The 21,694-nt window shown below is 40.1% G+C and overlaps 1 protein-coding gene across 1 annotated transcript in view; it reads left to right on the forward strand.

Moving 5' to 3' along the window:
• The window catches only part of LOC111968133 (tetraspanin-15-like), a 34,404-nt gene extending 13,978 nt beyond the window's left edge, over positions 1–20,426 (forward strand). Inside the window, exons 3-8 of the mRNA XM_023993695.2 lie at positions 740–814; positions 3,567–3,662; positions 6,848–6,964; positions 11,336–11,386; positions 11,670–11,786; positions 16,636–20,426. Of these exons, the coding sequence (XP_023849463.1) occupies positions 740–814; positions 3,567–3,662; positions 6,848–6,964; positions 11,336–11,386; positions 11,670–11,786; positions 16,636–16,809 (630 nt within the window). The 3' untranslated portion in view covers positions 16,810–20,426. The remainder of the gene's footprint in view (positions 1–739; positions 815–3,566; positions 3,663–6,847; positions 6,965–11,335; positions 11,387–11,669; positions 11,787–16,635) is intronic.
• Positions 20,427–21,694: the final 1,268 nt, after the last annotated feature.

Raw genomic sequence — 21,694 nt, forward strand, 5'->3', positions numbered from 1 at the left:
TCACTTTGCTCTTATGAATTAATGACCAAATGAATATTAATCACATTTGAAATGCTTGCAACCACTTTTAATGAGACACCAGTACTTGTAACGTATTGCATTTGATTCCTTTATATAGTTTGACTCACTTTTGAACATATTTGAGTTTTTTTGTCTTGTACTAAAAGCAAGGTATTTTTACCCTGAAGAAATTCTGCAATTTTGTTTAATTGGGGAACACTTCTTTTTTTTATGCTACAGTGCAGGAAACTACAATACAGGCTGTTTGAATTGAGCCTGATATTAAAAGACATTAGGCATACAATCAGCAACATCTTAGAATGGTGCCCCCTCAGTTTCATCAATGATTGATCAATACATTTGTTTTCATATATAAAAAGTTGCAATGAAAATGGTAGAGAGCAGCAGCAGTCTAGATGTCAGAGCTAACCGTTGGTTTTGTGGTTAGCAAGATACGATCAAAGATGTGCGGCAGGTAGCCTAGTGGTTAGAGCGTTGGACAAGTAACCGAAAGGTTGCAAGATCGAATCCCCGAGCTGACAAGGTAAAAATCTGTCGTTCAGTTAACCCACTGTTCCTAGGCCGTCATTGAAAATAAGAATTTGTTCTTAACTGACTTGCCTAGTTAAATAAAGTTTAAAAAATTAAATTCTGATCAAAAGGACTCTAACCAAATGTCCATTAAACCATTAAACTTGACTGTTCTGTGTATTAACCTTTTCTAAATGTGTTTTTTTAGTTTCTCTACACCTTGACAGTCTGTCTTATTCTGGAGCTCCTCGGTGGCATCCTGGCTCTGGTTTTCAGGCATCAGGTACTGTAAACCCCAGTTATATCACGTTATTAAACTCATAATCATAGATTTTCTCTCAATCTCTAAACTCAGCAAAAAAAGAAACGTCCTCTCACTGTCAACTGCGTTTATTTTCAGCCAACTTAACATGTGTAAATATTTGTATGAACATAACAACTGAGACATAAACTGAACAAGTTCCACAGACATGTGACTAACAGAAATGGAATAATGTGTCCCTGAACAAAGTGGGGGTCAAAAGTAAAAGTCAGTATCTGGTGTGGCCACCAGCTGCATTAAGTACTGCAGTGCATCTCCTCCTCATGGACTGCACCAGATTTACCAGTTCTTGCTGTGTGATGTTTACCCCACTCTTCCACCAAGGCACCTGCAAGTTCCCTGACATTTCTGGGGGGAATGGCCCTAGCCCTCACCCTCTGATCCAACAGGTCCCAGACGTGCTCAATGGGATTGAGATCCGGGCTTTTCGCTGGCCATGGCAGAACACTGACATTCTTGTCTTGCAGGAAATCACGCACAGAACGAGCAGTATGGCTGGTGGCATTGTCATGCTGGAGGGTCATGTCAGGATGAGCCTGCAGGAAGGGTACCACATGAGGGAGGAGGATGTCTTCCCTGTAACGCACAGCGTTGAGATTGCCTGCAATGACAACAAGCTCAGTCTGCTGATGCTGTGACACACCGCCCCAGACCATGATGGACCCTCCACCTCCAAATCAATCCCGCTCCAGAGTACAGGTCTCGGTGTAATGCTCATTCCTTCGACGATAAACGCGAATACGACCATCACCCCTGGTGAGACAAAACCGCGACTCGTCAGTGAAGAGCACTTTTTGCCAGTCCTGTCTTGTCCAGTGACGGTGGGTTTGTGCCCATAGGCGACATTGTTGCCGGTGATGTCTGGTGAGGACCTGCCTTACAACAGACTTACAAGCCCTCAGTCCAGCCTCTCTCAGCCTATTGCAGACAGTCTGAGCACTGATGGAGGGATTGTGCGTTCCTGGTGTAACTCGGGCAGTTGTTTTTGCCATCCTGTACCTGTCCCGCAGGTGTGACGTTCGCATGTACCAATCCTGTGCAGGTGTTGATACACGTGGCCTGTCTCCCTGTAGCGCTGTCTTACGCGTCTCACAGTACGGACATTGCAAATTATTGCCATGGCCACATTTGCAGTCCTCATGCCTCCTTGCAGCATGCCTAAGGCACGTTCACACAGATGAGCAGGGACCCTGTGCATCTTTCTTTTGGTGTTTTTCAGAGTCAGTAGAAAGGCCTCTTTAGTGTCCTAAGTTTTCATAACTGTGACCTTAGTTGCCTACCGTCTGTAAGCTGTTAGTGTCTTTACGACCGTTCCACAGGTGSATGTTCATGGTTCATTGAACAAGCATGGGAAACAGTGTTTAAACCCTTTTACAATGAAGATCTGTGAAGTTATTTGAATTTTTACGAATTATCTTTGAAAGACAGGGTCCTGACAAAGGGACGTTTCTTTTTTTTGCTGAGTTGATATACATGCCGTCTCTTATTGGATACGTTTACCTGGGCTTGTGCAAAGTTCTGATTTTAAAGGGGCAATCAGCAGCTGCTACATCCATTTCTGGACATATAAATTAATGATATGTACACATTTCTTCTTGAATAATATAACTTAGAAATGCCTCATGAGAGCCCAAAATATAAGCTTGTTTTACTCCAGTGTTTGTAAACAAAGTAAATGTAAACGAACACTATATAGCCTCAAGATGGTTAAAACTATAATGTTCATATCATGGATCCTTGCATGGCTCTGGCTATGAATTTGAGTGTGGTTACATTTTTCCAGCCCCATCCTTCAGCTTTTTACCGAAACGGTGGCTGGGAGACGCTTTGTTATTGTTTCTACTGCTGGTTGCCGCTTTACATTGGAGAGCTAACAAGTTTATGAAACGTGTACATTACAATATGTCAACGTAGTGGGACTAAATCAGTTGTGTTGATATCAGGCATGGATATTAACTGCAAATTTGATATCAGATTGCCACTTGTGGTTTCCATGTAGGCATTTTCAAATGTATTGTCTATGATATTACAATTACCATTGTGTTTTGAAGTTTGTGAAAGATCTCTGGCCTTTACATTGTTAAGCCACTAACTTCTAAGAATGTAATACCCTTAATTTGATATGCTGATATCAACGAGTTATTCATTTTTTCTTGCATAATGACCCTTTCCTGTTGTGTCAATGACAAGAACAAGATCAGCTTGATAAGCACACTTCTATTTGATCTGTATTGAAGATTAGACGTAGAAAACCTAGGAGTCTTTTTGGGAGAAGATGAAAAAGAAGGGAGAAAGTTCTAGAACCAATAGAAAAAAAACAATAGCACAGCATTTCATAAATATTTAAGGTAAACGTTTAAACAGCAATGACTAGTCTAATCTGTAGAGAGAATTGCCATTTTCAAATCTCAACAGTAACTAATCCACCAATGGTCAAATGCATATGTTATTGAAAGATTTGAATTTAATGTAAATGGCTCAAGTCAGGATAATTTTCAATCAAAAATAGGTTACACAGTCATTTGTCTCTGAGGAATTTCTCATGACTGAATTTAGGTCATTTTTATTGAGAGGAGGAATAAAGGGAGAGTGTCGGTCAGTGAAGAGTCCCCCTTTTTTTTATTACTCAATTGTTATAATGCTGCCTACACACTAATATCTCAATCCTACAGTCTTAATACATTTCACCCTCTATTTTACTTTTCCACCATAGACAGTGGATCTCTTAAACAAAAACATTCGCAAAGGAATGGTGAATTACTACGATGATCTGGATTTCAAGAACATCATGGACTTTGTTCAGAGAAAGGTAAGATTTCTGTTTGAAAAATAAGTGGATTTTCTTTGAAACTGTTTGCCAGCTATTCCCTCCATTGCTGTTGACCAAATGTAATTTGGGATTATTCACTTTGTGACATGGTGGTTGGCCAACTCAAGGGCGAAGAGCAGTTTGTAATTTAGATGATTCCTACTGGGTTGGAGAGCGGTGGATGCTGTCCATACATCATTTGGAGTTCACATTCTCACACCTAACCTTGACCAAATGTGTTATTGAGAACTCCTTTTCACCAGCGACCCTGCTTTGAGTTGTTACACAGGAGGACTACTGATGATCGAAACGTCAAATCAGACACAAGCATTGGGATTTATTTTGAGAATTATACTCACAATATTTTATTCCATGAGCAACACCAAGCCGTTTTGTAGGATGGAAAACTTTGAAGGAAATAACTACTTGTAAACTGTGAATGTTGGAGGACAGGTCTGTCTCCCATAATAGAATATTAATGTGTCATTCTGTCTCAATTCTCTCCAACTGTGACGTGTTTGACATTTCCTGAACCACATCAAACACAGGAGCTTTGACAATCCCCACTGAGGAAGGTAGTGGTGTTAGTTTGGACTTGTTGATGGGAGGTAAATCAATACGACTGCATTGAGTGAATACTGCTGTCCCCTTTTTATAGCCTTGAAAAGCCTTCCAGATCAGTAGAAAGGAAAACTGTTTCTGAACTGACTATTGAATAAGAGTTTGTGTGTTGTAGCTCTTTCCCCCCTAGGTACTTTGACAGGGTTTTCACAGATTTTTTCCCCCCTTAAGTGCAGGCTTATGGTGAGATGTTGAACTGCTTCAGGTTAGACAGTGTTTGAGTCTACGTCAGACTTATTTTTAGAGTGCGAGGGAGTAAGTGTAGTTCAATTTGCTTTTAACTCGGAGGCGTTTCGCCAGCCTCTGGAAGTGGTCACTCAGATGGAAGCAGGTTCTATGGGGGAAATGATTGTATTGTGTACCGTAGGATGTCTTTCATGATGGGTTAAGTGGCGTCAGAGGCACAGCTTTTTAGGGAGACGTGGCTTTCTGCCACTGGATTGAGACATCTGCAAATGTATTTGCATAAAAAACGTTCACTTCACAGGACTGTGAAAAGGTACACTATTAAAATGAGTTTGCAACCACATGCAAAACATTTGTGAATGTTCAATGACAGTCTTTACGCTTTTAAGCAAAGGTCTCTGCTATTCCAAGTCGTGTATGTAATGACTGTAATTATAGCAGGGTATTTTAATAGCACTCAAATGGATGCACGTATCTCAAGCCTCTTTTGCAGAACACTAGATGGCTGAATTAGATTTCTAGCTCGTGGTGTGATATTTCGCTTCTAGGTTTTGTGTGTGTCCAAAACTAACATTTAACATTTAGCACAGGCCCGGTTTTTGTTTATTGATCTCTAGAGTAGGCCTAGTATTGCTTTAGCTTGGGTTAGTTCTTACACTTTGATGTTAGTCTGTACTGGCCTACATGGTCTCTGTGGTGAACCATGCATAGCGCTTGTAGAATCTGCTGGAGAAAAGGTTACTTGCTAATCTCCCTAAGCACAAACAAGGTCTCTCTATCTCATGTGCTTGTAACTCAATCATGTCAGAGCCACTCTACCTCATTAGTTCTCCATCATCACAACCATGGTTTCTTCAGGAGGGGGGGGTTCTTCAGGAATACATATGTTCATAGGTAAAGATGCCCAGATTTCTAAATGATTCTCTTACAATCTCGATTTAAAAAGCCACTACTAAGAGTGTCTAGTTTACTGGAACTAGCGAAATGCTGAAGTAATTACCCTAGCTGCATTTGAGATGCAGAGAGCCATTCAAATTAGTTGGGGGACTGGCATAGGAATCCTGCTGCGCATTAAAAAAAAGACCTAATATTTATTCATACATTCCCCCATGAGAGCAGTTGGCTCAATGAATGAATGCAGAATAGTGAATATCCATATTATTCAAGTAAAATATGGAATTTACCTCTGGACATTCTTAATAACTGTTAATTTTGATCCCTTCACTGAAACTTTACAGGGTTCTAAATGAACAAATGATGTTTCACACCCATAATGCTATAGCTTCTGGCATAGTACACTTAAAACTTTRAGAGAATCCTATCCAGCTAATTGAAATAAGTACTAGCAAATTGCTCTACATGTTTTAAGAGCCTTTTTAAGGTATGAGATTTGAAGACAAAGCAGACCCACAGTGTGTATCTCAGCTCTTGTAAATTATAGTAATTGCAAAAGCTCAACGTGTAAACAACCTTGCTGTACCAGAGCAGAAAAGTTAGAAATTGTACTTGAAGTTCAAACTAACAACAATTGAAAGCCCTTTATAAGGCTATAGTTCTATGCTTCAAAAATAATGTATAAGCAAATGGCATGCTAGAGTGTGGTAAAGCTAAGAGTTATGCCACTTGTTGTGCATGATGTAAGGACCTGTTAAAAACATATTGTATTGGATGTGTGTATCTGTGTAGGCATAAAGGGTTTGTGACCGCTTAATTAAGCCTTTAAAGTTGTGTGTTTTAAAGAGGGGTCAAGGTATAGGCCAGTGGCGTAGCGCAGTTTGGAAGTGATTACAGTCGAGTCTTTCTGGGTAAGTCTCTAAAAGCTTTGCYCACCTGCACATTTTTTTTTWTTTTTWATTCTTCAAGCTTTGTAAAGTTGGTTGTTGATCATTGCTAGACAACCATTTTCAGGTCTTGCCATAGATTTTCAAGCAGAATTAAGTCAAAACTGTAACTCGGCCACTCAGGAACATTCACTGTCTTCTTGGTAAGCAACTCCAGTGTAGATTTAACCTTTAGGTTATTGTCCTGCTGAAAGTTGAATTCATCTCCCAGTGTCTGGTGGAAAGCAGACTGAACCAGGTTTTCCTCTAGGATTTTGCCTGTGCTTCATTCTGTTTATTTTTTATCCTGGAAAAACTCCCCAGTCCTTAATCATTACAAGCATACCCATAGCATGATGCAGCCACCCCTGTGCTTGYATATATGGAGAGTGGTACTCAGTATTGTATCGGATTTCCCCCAAACATAACACAAACGTTTTTTGCAGTATTACTTTAGTGTGTTTTTGCGAACAGGATGTTTTGGAATATTGCTATAGGCCTACCATTCTATAACTGTTTTGATTGTTAATACAACTATGTTTGTTTCTGTCTTTACAGTTCAAATGTTGTGGAGGGCAGGAGTACAAAGACTGGGAAGTGAACATGTACCATAACTGTACAGCTCCTGGACCGCTGGCTTGTGGAGTGCCTTACACCTGCTGCCTCGGAAACAAGGTCTCTGCTGCTCTTCCTTTGAGAGCTCATTATGCAAATTACAATATAATAGATTGTTATTTAAATCCATTTTAATGCAAATTTGAAAAAATAAATAATACATCTGTCACAGTACCCAACCAAACATACATGACAGGCTGGGAGCAACATAGGGTCAACTCAGCAGAGCAGTGACCGTGGAGCAGTTTTGGGGGTTTAAGTTTCTTGCTTGAGGACAAAACGGCAGTAGGTAGCATAGGAGATAATGATGCCAGCAACCCTCCGACTGCAGTTCACTCCGCCCTGCTTTTATCCATCAGCCCTGTGTTTCAAACCAATAATCTTTCAGTTACTGGCCCGCCTCTCTAACCTCGAGGCTACTGTTTTCTCCAAGTGACAAAACATTTCATAAGTTCACATTTTCTTCTGACAAGTGTCTGGTGGAAAGCAGACTGAATCATCAGGTTTTGGTTATTTACACTCATAACTGAACTGGTTAGCATTGTATTGTTTCAGCAGAGAATGTTTTATTGTCACATACACCGGAGCAGTGAAATGTGGTGTTTGACAGGGTCAGCCATAGTCATATGGCACCTCTGGAGCATATTAGTGCTCAAGGGGCATATCGACATATTTTTCACCTTGTCGGCTCGGGTATTCGAATCAGCGACCTTTTGGTTACTGGCCTAACGCTCTAACCGCTAGGCGACCTGCCGCCTTATTGGAGACCACATCCATAGCAGCACTGCACGTCCCCTAAAACATTTGCATACTTGTCGAAAACTATTCATCACTAGCTTAGATTTTATCTCTGTATCTCTAGATGCCTCCTATGACATTTGTTCCCCTCTGTGTTGTTCTGAGCCCTACATTCAACAGTAGGGTCGTTCTTGAATTGCGGTGGCATTTTGGCATTGCATTCTTTTCATTTTAATTTATTTGGGTACCTCTTCCCATTCTAAATCAACTATGACAGCTTAATGACTTTTAAATAATTGTTATCATGATGATAACATTGTGCCACCAGTAGGAGTAGAAACACCAATGACAAATAGGTAATTGAGGATTTTCTTAAATGGAGGCCACAGATGCTCAATCCATTTCAAAATAATTTACTAAAGTGATATGATTTTATCATTTTTCTCACAATGTAATTTCTCTTCATTTAAATTGAGTAACACCAAAAGCACTATTTAGGCACACCAAATTATCAATGGAATCCTCAAATGGATGACCTACTAGAAGTTTGTGATTAACTCATACATTTCTTTAATATACACCCCTCGCCTGATAAGTTTGCCACTGGAGGGAATGCTCAAGGTCCTTGTATAACTTTGTATTAAGTGATTTTTCAAGGCAGTATTTTAWTTAACCTTTTAATTAACTAGGCAAGTCAGTTAAGAACACATTCTTATTTCCAATGACGGCCTACCCCAGCCAAACCCTAACCCGGACGACGCTGGGCCAATTGTGCGKCACCCTATGGGACTSCCAATCACGGCCGGTTGTGATACAGCCTGGAATCGAYCCAGGGTCTGTAGGGATGCCTCTAGCACTGAGATGCCGTGCCTTAGACCACTGTGCCACTCGGGAGCCCCCGGTAACACCAATGACAACTTAAACATATATATTTGTTTTAAASTATTTTAATAGCCTTATTTGCTTTTATTGAGCTATACAATATATTAATTGTTTATTTTCTAGCATTTTAAAATAAATATCTCTAAATCTGAAAAATATGTCATTAGAACTCTACTCATCACTACTGGGACAAGCCAATTTGCTTGCCCTTTAAACAATGCATCAAAATATAGGTTTTGAAGTATAAAGGATTATGTTTTATTATTGATTAACAGTTCCATATAAACACAAACCAGTATGATGTGCAACTATTTGTAATTTTAGTGTTTTTCATTGTTTCTGAGGCTGAGGGGCTCAAATGCCATCACAATTCATTATCACAGCTTGCAATACTTGCAATTGTATTGCTTTTAATGTATCTGGTGAGAGGCAGCAGTCAACATTTACTTTCTTTTATGTCATCAACCATTGCCAGAAACATTCCACATGGGGAAAGAGGCTAGTCGGGATCTTTGTTAATCAATATCACAGGGCTGTGATTTGGTTCTGTATTCAGTCATAGCTAAATATAAACATTTATTGAAAAGATTAATGTTGTGAACTCTGACAAAAAAAATCTGACTGTGAAAAAACGTTGCATTATTCATTTGCTGAGAAAGCAATTGCATGTATAAGTAAGGTACACGCAATTCATCAATCAGRAGGGGTCCGGGACAAGGTAGCGCGCCATGTGAAGTTGGGTCAGGGGTGCACAGCTGCAGTCAGAAAAGGAGCACTGGATCATCAGGTGGACTGGCAACAGGAACTGCCAGGAATCATCAGGTCAGGCTGTCCTCAGGCACGGTGCGCCGGCCCTCTGGGAGGGGAGACGCAGCACTCACAAAACATGGGGTCTGTAGATGTGAGCCTTTACCATCTGGGTGTCACTCAGCAGAACTGACAACCACTTTGTGCTCTTAAAAAGTACAAAGAGAACATAGGCAGGTGGGGACAGGGGGCTTATGCTGCCATGCCGCTGTAAGAGGATCTGGCTCTGAATCCTAATATGTTGTCCTGATGGCTCTCAATCCTAATATGTTGTCCTGATTTTAAATGGCAAGATAAAAAAGACTCTGTCTATTTTATTAAACTGCTTATGGACATGCAAACCTTTTTGTCTAATGTTGTCTCAACGATTTCAAGTCTTAACCTGTAGCCGAAATAGCAAGTCAAAATGTGCATGCTTTCTAATTCAAGCTCATGATTTTCTCCAGCTGTGCACCCCTGACCTTTCTCCATATATATTTGTTCTTAACTGACTTGCCTAGTTAAATAAAGGTTGCATTTAAAAATAAATATATATTCAGTCAATCGCTGGGATCTGAGATATAGTAGCAGAGAACCTTCAGGGAAAATCCCCCAGCTAGCTGGCTTAATGTATTCTCTTATCTCTAAACTCCAGATATTGACACCTCACAAGACTTCACAGAAAAGCGTGAGACAAAAAATCTTGCATTGTTTGTCCACAATTAAAATCCGGTTTCTGAAGGGAATAAAAAACAGTCTGGAACATGTCTGTCTTAGTTCTTGTCGTTTTATGCCAAGCATAAATTCGGTCTATTGACAGTTCAAATGCCTGTACTTGGCAACTCTCCTGAAGTTTACGTATTTAAAATAAATAAATAAATGCCTGTCAAAATGCCCATGGGTTGGCTATCATATCACATTTTCTCATCCATGGTAGCTGTCATTATTGAGCAAAAAGATTGAAAGACCACTATTGTTGTTTTCTGAACATGCACAGTTGCTCAGGGATATTTCRGTCAAAATACCCTGAATAATGTATACCTTTTATCATTCAAGTGGAATTAATTCAAGTAAAATATAATGGACAAGTTCTAACAGCATAATTCTGTCTATAAAAAGAGGTAGGTGTCTGTTTTTGAGAGAAAAAAGCTGAAGACAGTAGATTTCTCTGGTGTAGGTCATTCAGGGCTGCATTGATGGGTTGTGTGTTTTCCCTCACTTATTATCATCTACTGTTTGTACCTTTTAATAAATTGTGGGGCCCGGCGGGGGTTTTGGCAATGTTTAACAACTTGTTTCAATTTGCCTTTTCTTTCACAAATGTTGAAAAACTGAGCATTCTGTCACATTGCTTACTAATATTTAAATCAAGGTCTTAGCTAATATTTTAAATTAGGTTTATTGATTGCTCTTTTGAGCTTGTCCTCTGGCTGAATATTAGCCTACATATCCATTGTGTAAATCATTTGAACATGCAGAGTTTTGCGTTCCCTAATGCGATAACTGATTTTTGTGAGCTCTCTCTCTCTGAGGGATAATGGGTATGTAGCTATTAGCTGAACTCCCACGAGCCAAGTAGCCTGAAATCCAGAACCTGTTTTTCTGACATTCCACTCCTTGTACTCTGTGTAATTAGCATGACAAGGAGTGGAATGTTTGCCCAGGCTACTCTCCAAAGGGCCCAACTTCTAAAATAGTTCAACTAGACCAGGGCTTRTGAGCCTGTTTTGACATGAGATCTAATATTTCTAACATCTGTTTAGAAGATCGACAAGTCAAAGGGTTCCCACGTTTAGACATTTTATTAACTTTCCCACAACTTTGTACACACAAGCATCAAGCTGTTTGACTCTCTGTTTGAGAAAAGCAAGTGGAGATTGTAGAGGAGATTCTTAAATGCTGAATTATTTGGATAATCCTCYTCAAAAGATGTATCCTAACTTCAAATATGCTTGTGTAACCTGCCAATAATGTTCTGAAATATGTTACATCCCTTTGACATAGTACTATCTTGCTCCTTTTCAGCCTAATGAAGTTGCCAACACACTATGTGGATTTAAGGTCCTTCAAAATGAGGTAAGAATGTCTGATCAAAATGTTGTCTCAATGTCTCTCACCGGCTCAATTTCTAAATGTGAAAGTCTAAATGTGAAATGTATGTGTACCGCTGTCATACAAAGGAACAGTGCCGACCAATAACCAAAGTGTCAAATTAATCTTTGCTTTTTAAACATATCTGAAAGACCATATCACATGTATTCATAGCCGCGGGAAGTAGTGGTGCTGAGGATGCTGCAGCACCCCTYTCCCCATAAAGGCCTTTACATGTTTACACTGTACATRCTGTCCCTCCTGTCAGAGGCTGGCCTTGCAGGAAGTCATCTACATCAGAGGTTGTACTGATGCTGTCTTCATCTGGCTCATGGATAACTATAAGATKATGGCTGGCTTGCTGCTTGGCATCTTATTCCCCCAGGTAAGAGTTAACCACCATGTGAGACTGACATCTGATGTCCACCAATATTACACAATTAATGATTAACACAGCGACGTCTTGGGCTCAGAACTTTGCTTAATGGCTTTAGCAGAAGGCAGGTACGGGTTTCCACATAACGGTATAAAAAAAGGCCAGTGATTATTGACAGATTTTATTTATTTTTATTTTATTTTACCGTTATTTTACCAGGTAAGTTGACTGAGAACACGTTCTCATTTGCAGCAACGACCTGGGGAATAGTTACAGGGGAGAGGAGTGGGATGAATGAGCCAATTGTAAACTGGGGATTATTAGGTGACCGTGATGGTTGAGGGCCAGATTGGGAATTTAGCCAGGACACCGGGGTTAACACCCCTACTCTTACGATAAGTGCCATGGGATCTTTAATGACCTCAGAGAGTCAGGACACCCGTTTAACGTCCCATCCGAAAGACGGCACCCTACACAGAGCAGTGTCCCTAATCCTGTCTCTTATACACATCTAGATGTGTATAAGAGACAGGCTCAGAACTTTGGTTAATGGCTTTAGCAGAAGGCAGGTACGGGTTTCCACATAACGGTATAAAAAAAGGCCAGTGATTATTGACAGATGGAAAGTATTCAGTTATATTGTGAGCTCTTTCATGTTTGATTTAGGAAATCACTTTAGAAATTGTTTTAGTTCATAAATGTATCCTATTACACAGATTTATGTGGTGGAGTTTATCGGTTTCTATAATGCAGAAGGATTGATTATCCTTGAGCTGTTTCTACAACTTGATTGGAGTCCACCTGTCTAAAAACCTGTTTTCACTTTGTCAGTATGTGTCTGATATGTTTTAAAATGTAATACATTTTAGAATAAGGCTGTAATGTAACAAAATGTGGAAAAAGTCAAGGGGTCTAAATACTTTCCAAATGCACTGTATATCCATTATGAATATGAGTGGGTTTGGCATGCTGGATGGGCCTCCCAGTTAGGAATGCTTCTCCACTGCATAGAAGACATATTTGGTTTATCTCCCCATACACATTAATTCCCTATGGAGACATAGCTTTAATTTATGTTGTTTACCACAGTGTCCTATAGACGGGCCGAGACAGAGCAGTATTTCCACAGCAGTGAGTCTCGATGAGTGCATAACTCCACGCTTACAGCTGTCACCTAATCATGAGGCCGTTTTGGGGTAAGGGAGGTTGGGGTACATAGGCAAGAACCTTCTCAATAACTGACTTGAGCTGAATACATTGAAGAAATCTATTGTTGTCCATGTAGGTTCGATGTTGAAGTGTGACCTTGATGAGTAAGTGAACCTGAAGGGCTTCCTTGTTTGAAATGTACATGCTCATCTTCCATAGCTGTGATTAGTTAGGTACTTAAGTCCGGAAGAAACCGTTTCTCCTGCAGCCAGTGAAAATGCAGATGAGAAGGTGTTTCATAATGGTCCCACGAGCTTGCTTCACTACATGCTCCATAAAATGTCCTGTGTATAGCTATGTTTATTAACAATATTACACTTGTTATCTTGTAGAAAAGGGATGGAGAGCGCTACAGGGATACACATTTGTAATCTCTAAAGATGGAGATTGTCTTTGGTTACCACTTAATAGTTGAAAATTGTATGCTTAGTGTCTTTGAAACTTTGTTGTGAAGGGCAGAATACGTCACATGTTAATTATGTGTCCAAATGCAATCTGTCTCTGAAACAAATACAATTTAAGTTTATCTAGAAAGACTTTGTTTTTATAATATGAAATAATTTGAGTTCTTTATTGGTACTACATCCCTCAACCCCATAATTTTGAGCCAATTAACAAATACTACAGATCTCCTTTACAAAACAAAACCCCTGGCACAGATGTCATTTGTCTATCAGATGTCTATTTTGATTTACATTTGGTTGAGTTGTCAACTAACCTGAATTCAAGTCAAAACAACAAAAATGTCACCATGACATTGATTTAGTTAAAAGTTGGTGGGAAAATATGTAATCCGGTCCTTACGTTGATGACTTTTTGTAAATCCAATCAGTTTTCCACGTTTGTTCAACGTCATCACATTGAATAAATATATACAGTACCAGTCAAAAGCTTGGACACACCTACTCATTACAGGGTTTCCTTATTTTACTACACACAGGGTTGAATACTTATTGACTCAAGACATTTCAGGGTTGTTTAATTTTGAATTAATTAGTAAAAAAATGTTTTTAAACATAATTCCACTTTGACATCATGGTTAGCCCCAGTGACCAATAATCTAAATTGAATTACTTTTAAGTTCAGGCTGTAACACAACGAAATGTTTGAAAAAGTAAAGCGGTGTGAATACTTTCTGAAGGCCCTGTATCTGCTTCCCCATATTGACAATCACATGTRGCATTGGAGGGAACAAAACTTGGAGGGTATTGACTAAAGACAGCTATTTTTCACAGTAAGTGTCTGTAAAAAGTCTTTTGACTGGCACTTTTAATCATTAAGTCCATTGTCTACTCACTTTCTATTGATTGGAAGGAGCTGTGGCTGCCTCTCTGGGAATAAATGATGATCTCTATCACCTGTAACTATAGTACATGTAGGCAAAAGTGAGTTGTGGAATGAAGTCTTTCCCTGAGATCCCATATGTTATTGATTTGAGGGTATTTCTATTGAGCTACTAATGCTTTATTGATGTTGRCACATAGAATGAATCATTCAATGTAACCTAGTCATTTGAGCAATCCTCCCACATACGGTACATTATATACTTTGAGACTGTGATAAAATGAGGTTGGTTTTCATAGACTGGTTGGTTGTTTAGCAACAAAACCGTTTTATGCGCGACTATGGGGCTAAACAGACAGGGTTGGTTTAGATTGTTGACAATGTAAATACATTTGCACAAATCAGCACTTGTCTCTCAAATACATTGTTACAATTGGTGGTTAGTTAGTGAATTTGAGTTAAAACTAAAATCAGTTAAAACACCTCAAAACAAGACATCAACAACAAGATAAAGCTAGCTGAAAGGAGGCACCTACGATTCCTCACATGGCAGCTTCTTGTCATTGTTGCTAGCTGTCTGGCCGTCCAGAATCACAACAACACATGGACTTCTGCCGTAATGAAGCGTGAACATCGTTTTCCAGAAGTTGTCAGATACCTGTTTATTTGAAACAGGCCAAGGTCGAACAAGTGGACAGACAGCCTTTAGATTTAATTAGCTATCTGTTCAAGACTTGGGGGACACTTAAAAAAATGTTTTAAAAAATGTATGTCTGAGTTTGACCCCTCAGTCAATGAGTTATGAAACTAAAATGATATAGCTGACTTGACTTGCGGGCTACAGCACTTATACTGATGTTATGTTGAATACTTTCAACATACACCCACAAGGATACCGTCTAAGAAAGTAATTGTTTCATACATTCTTAACCTGAGCTTTTTACCTCAACATGGTGCAGATGTACTGTATGGGTTATTTCATGCGTTRTGCACGGTTCTTCTTAACAGTAAAGTCAGATACTCTGCAGTGTGATTTGCTATAGGAATTATGGGGCTGCTGGCAGTAAGAACATAATGTAGCTTAAGCTCTAGAATCAGCACAAGCTGTGGCTGTCTGTTCAAAGATCAGCTCTCATCTGTCTCAGGTCTGTGCTTTTGGTTAAATGCATGCTTCAGACAAAGTTTTTTAAATGTATTTTGTATCAAGGACAAAATGTCATGATGTGAAACGGAACAAATTGCTTATTGACAACCCCCTCCCTCAAAGAAAAAAGACAGTGGTCGGTAATGCACTGTAGATCCAAAGTACCCCAATCTTTCTCACTCAACGTCAACAAAACAATGGAGATGATCGTGGACTTCAGGAAACAGCAGAGGGAGCACCCCCCTATCCACATCGAAGGGACAGCAGTGGAGAAAGTGGAACGTTTTTTAAGTTCCTCGGCGTACACATCAACGACAAACTCAAATAGTCCACCCACACAGACATTGTGGTGAAGAATGCGCAACACCGCATCTTCAACCTCAGGAGGCTGAAGAAATGTGGCTTGTCACCCAAAACCCTGACTAACTTTTACAGATCCACAATCGAGAGCATCCTGTCGGGCTGTACGGCAACTGCTTCGCCCTCAACCGCAAGGCTCTCCAGAGGGTGGTGCGGTCTGCACAACACATCACTGGGYGCAAACTACCTGCCCTCCATGACACCTATAGCACCCCGATGTCACAGGAAGGCAAAAAAGATCATCAAGGACAACAACAACCCGATCRACTGCCTGTTCACACCGCTACCATCCAAAAGGCGAGGTCAGTACAGGTGCATCGAAGCTGGGACCGAGAGACTGAAGAACATCTTCTGTCTCAAGGCCATCAGACTGCTAAACAGCTATCACTAACTCCAAGAGGCTGCTGCCCACATTGAGACTCAATCACTGGCCACTTTAACAAATGGATCACTAGTCACTTTAAACAATGCCACTTTAATAATGTTTWCGTATCTTACATTACTCATATCACATGTATATAGTGTATTTTATACCATATATTGCACCTTGCCTATGCTGCTTGGCCATCGCTCATCCATATATTTATATGTACATATTCTCATTCACCCCTTTAGATTTGTGTGTATTAGGTAGATGTTGGGGAATTGTTAGATTACTTGTTAGATATTACTGTACAGTCAGAACCAGAAGCACATGCATTTCGCTACACTTGTTTTAACATCTGCTAACCATGTGTATGTGACAAATACAATTTGATTTGACATTGAACTAGTGCTTGCTAAAGCAAGGTCATCTTCCCCAAGGCTGTAGTTCAAGACTCTCTTTCCCATCTCTGACTCTGAATCTCCTTGTGTTTGCAGTTCTTGGGCGTGATCATTAGCTGGCTCTACATCACACGAGTAGAGGATGCCATTGCTGAGTATGGTAACTACCAGGATGGACTGCTGGACGCAGGAGACAGTGATGGCTTCAGGGAACCCAAGAAGCAAGGCAGAATGGCCAAATGTTGCAGGTGCATGCCAGAGATRGACTGAGCGTGCCTCATGTTATCTAATTAGCCTAAAACACTGCTGTGCCTGCCTCAGCCTTCCAACACACTGGAGCTATCAGCTCCAGTTTTACAACCACTGTTCAGAGACCTTTTAGTGTGTGTTTTTGGTTCTATTCAGGGATTGTTTTTTTTTCAGGGGTTCATTTATTAAGGTTTTATTAGGATGGAAGGGTATACATACCAGTGTGTGCCTGTAAAAAAATACATCGCTTTTTATTATTATATTTTTTTCCTCCTCCTGAAGTGTCGATTTTATATATAGATTTACAGCAAAAACATTTAACATTTTCTGTCATACTAAATACAAATATGTAGCTCACTAGCCAGCCCCTCATAGGAATTCCAGTATTTCAATCATTATTACCTCAGACTCCTGTATTGATGCCAATCAATTAAATYGGACATTTTTAGCTGTTCAAAGAGATATTTTCTATGGTGAATTTTATGGAGGGTACCTACCTTGATTTTCATAATCATTGGAGATGTCATGGGTTCAACACATTAAAGGATTAGTTCGGGATTTTGGCAATGAGGCCCTCCATCTACTTCCCCAGAGTCCGATTAACTCGTGGATACCATTTGTATGTACCTGCGTGCAATTTTAAGGAAGTTATTCACTAGCATTAGCACAATTGTTATCTAGCATTAGCGCAATGACTGGATGCTAGCTGTTCGCGTAAACTTCCAGTCATTGCGCTAACGTTAATTAGCCTTGGCTCGCGAACTACCTTTTAACGTCCTTTTATACTGGACTTCCACGAGTTCATCTGACTCTGGGGAAGTAAATAAAGGGCKTCTGCTAAAATCACGAACTATCCCTTTAATGGTTTAGGTGAGTAAAAATCTAATTAACTTACAGTAAGTTTATGGTCAGTCACAAAATGTGGCTTCATTTGAGTTAGGAATACCAACGTTGTTAATGATGTACAGCATACACATGGTCTGTTGCCCACATTTTATTAGGATTTTGTACTGTTAAATGGTTTGGAAGCTACGTTTTATGGCTTTGCTCAGTCAGTGACATTTACCTGTTGTGGGATCTGCTAGTGAGCCTCTTAAGCTCTTCGCAGAGCAGCATCATGTCCCTGGTCTTCCTGCCAATGATTGTATACAGTATCAGTCAAAAGTTTYGACACACCTACTCATTCCAGGGTTTTTCTTAATTTTTTACTATTTTCTGCATCATAGAATAATAGTGAAGACATCAACTATGAAATAACACATGGAATCATGTAGTAACCAAAAAAGTGTTAAACAAATCAAAATATGTTTTATATTTGAGATTCTTCAAAGTACCTTTGCCTTGATGACAGCTCTGCACACTCTTGGCATTCTCCCAACCAGCCTCATGAGGTAGTCACCTGGAATGCATTTTAATTAACAGGTGTTCCTTGTTAAAAGTTCATTTGTGGACTTTCTTTCCTTCTTAATGCGTTTGAGCCAATCAGTTGTGTTGTGACAAGGTACGGGTGGTATACAGAAGATATCCCTATTTGGTAAAAGACGAAGTCCATATTATGGCAAGAACAGCTCAAATAAGCAAAGAGAAATGACAGTCCATCATTAATTTAAGACACGAAGCTCAGTCAATGCGGAAAATGTCAAGAACTTTGAACGTTTCTTCAAGTGCAGTCGCAAAAACCAAGCGCTGTGATGAAACGGGCTCTCATAGGGACCGCCACAGGAAAAGAAGACCCAGAGTTACCTCTGCTGCAGAGAATGTTTATTAGAGTTACCAGCATCAAAAATTGCAGCCCGGGCCTCCCGGGTGGCGCAGTGGTCTAGGGCACTGCATCGCAGTGCTAGCTGCGCCACCAGAGTCTCTGGGTTCGCGCCCAGGCTCTGTCGCAGCCGGCCGCGACCGGGAGGTCCGTGGGGCGACGCACAATTGGCATAGCGTCGTCCGGGTTAGGGAGGGTTTGGCCGGTAGGGATATCCTTGTCTCATCGCGCTCCAGCGACTCCTGTGGCGGGCCGGGCGCAGTGCGTGCTAACCAAGGGGGCCAGGTACATGGTGTTTCCTCCGACACATTGGTGCGGCTGGCTTCCGGGTTGTAGGCGTGCTGTGTTAATAAAGAAGCAGTGTGGCTTGGTTGGGTTGTGCTTCGGAGGACGCATGGCTTTCGACCTTCGTCTCTCCCGAGCCCGTACGGGAGTTGTAGCGATGAGACAAGATAGTAATTACTAGCGATTGGATACCACGAAAATTGGGGAGAAATGGGATAAAAAAAGAAAAAAAAAAAAGAAATGCAGCCCAAATAAATGCTTCACAGAGTTCAAGTAACAGACACGTCTCAACATCAACTGTTCAGAGGAGACTGTGTGATCGGGCCTTCATGGTCGAATTGCTGCAAAGAAACCACTACTAAAGGACACCAATAATAAGAAGAGACTTGTTGGGACAAGAAACATGAGCAATGGCATTAGACCGGTGGAAATCTGTCCTTTGGTCTAATGAGTCCAAATTTTTGAGTTTTTTTGGTTTCAACCGCCGTGTCTTTGTGAGACGCAGATGAGGTGAACAGATCATCTCCGCATGTGTGGTTCCCACCGTGAAGCATGGAGGAGGATGTGTGATGGTGCTTTGCTGGTGACTCAGTGATTTATTTAGAATTCAAGGCACACTTAACCAACATGGCTACCACAGCATTCTGCAGCGATACACCATCCCATCTGGTTTGGGCTTAGTGGAACTATCATTTGTTTTTCAACAAGACAATGACCCAACACACATCCAGGCTGTGTAAGGGCTATTTGACCAAGAAGGAGAGTGATGGAGTGCTGCATCAGATGACCTGGCCTCCACAATCACCCGACCTGAACCCAATTTGAGATGGTTTGGAATGAATTGGACCGCAGAGTGAAGGAAAAGCAGCTAACAAGTGCTCAACATATGTGGGAACTACTTCACTGTTGGAAAAGCATTCCTCATGAAGCTGGTTGAGAGAATGCCAAGCGTGTGCAAAGCTGTCATCAAGGCAAAGGGTGGCTACTTTGAAGAATCTCAAATCTAAAATATATTTTGATTTGTATAACGCTTTTTGGTTACTACATGATTCCATATATGTTATTTCATAGTTTTTTGACGTCTTCACAAAACCCTCGAAATGAGTAGGTGTGTCCAAACTTTTGACTGGTACTGTATGTCTGTTAAAAGCATGGTCGTATGGGATTGCATGCCTAGATTTAAAGGCTAACTGTTACATACTTATTCAGACCACAAGTGCCATCTGCAGCCTGTTTCCATGGAAAAGGACTAAGTGAGGTGGTTCTCCTGAGACAGAACAATGAAATACTTTATATTTGAATCCATCCACACCAAATGGGAAGCCAAACAAATGTTCAACTTATTTTCAAATTACATCAAATGAATGTCAGTCAAAGCTATTGATTATTTATTTGTGACAAACTTTTAATGTGCCATCAGATATTTTTTTTTAGATCTTGCTTTGAAGTCTTCTTACTGTTCAGTTGTGGTGGAGGTTATAAAGTTGTCTTTTTTTAACTTATGCTGTTTATTATTTTGTGTGAGCTCACTGTAATACTTTTGAGCATTATATAGTGATCTGGTGAATAAATKAATCATATTTACAGTCCTGTTGAGCAGCCTCTGTAGTGGCGTTTTTCGTTGCTCTTCCTGTCCTGCTGGTTTGTCTGCCTATTCAGAGGGCGTCCGGCTGTGACACGAAATAGTTTACTCTTTCATGGAGCCCAGCCCAGCCAAAATAACCCTTGGTGTAATTGTTATTCTCTGTCCCACTACAAACCCATTACAGTCATCATGAGTATACTTTACTCTCTTCAACATTTTCAAACACCTTTCTAACACAAAACCCATATTAGTTTTTTCCATGATGCCTTCAGTTTTTCTCAAGACAAATAAAATAAAATGTAATTTGTCACATACACATGGTTAGCAGATGTTAATGCGAGTGTAGTGAAATGCTTGTGCTTCTAGTTCCGACAATGCAGTAATAACCAACGAGTAATCTAACCTAACAATTCCACAACTACTACCTTATACACACAAGTGTAAAGGGATAAAGAATATGTACATAAAGATATATGAATGAGTGAATACTACAAATACTGACATTTCTCCTAGAAATGTATGCCCTGTGTACTGAGCCTTTTTTTATTGGTGTAGACATTCTTGCATGGTCTTTGTCATGACATCAAAGCACGTCCAGTACCCTCACTCTCTCTCCCTTGTCTTTCACTGTTCTTTATTTCTTTACCCTTCACTCACAATTAACATTGGAGGTAAAATGCTATCTACTGTTAGTGCTCCAATGGGCAAATGGCCATAAGTACAGATGAAACATCTAAATGACCATGAAGGACACCTAGAAAGTACCTTATAGCTTGCGATGACACTATTCAACACTTGACCCCTTAACGACAGGATCATTTCACTTGATATTTATGTTACGTAATGTAAGAAACGGGATTTGGTACACTTATTCAAATGTTTGTACAAATGTGTGATAGCCTGTGATTATTTGGCCCTGCCAGCAACATTGCAATTTTAACAGCAAAACATTTCAAAATCAAAGTTTGTCACGTGCGCTGAATACAACAGGTGTACACCTTACAGTGAAATGCTTACTTACAAGCCCTAACCAACAGTGCAATTTTTAAGAAAAAAATAGGTATTAGGTAAACAATATATAAGTAAAGAAATACAAAATAAACAGTAAAATGACAGTGAACATTTATCATGTACAACATTTTTTTTTGTCAGCTTTTGGATTTTGTACAACGGAGCATCTGGGGAAGTTCTATTTTAATCAGGTAAGTTCTGAAAATGGCTTGCAGCTAAAATCTGTACCCTTCTTTRCAGAGGAAGAATTGGGCCCTCAAGCTATC

Source organism: Salvelinus sp. IW2-2015, linkage group LG8, assembly GCF_002910315.2.
Source record: "Salvelinus sp. IW2-2015 linkage group LG8, ASM291031v2, whole genome shotgun sequence".
NCBI classification, from domain to species: Eukaryota; Metazoa; Chordata; class Actinopteri; order Salmoniformes; family Salmonidae; genus Salvelinus; species Salvelinus sp. IW2-2015.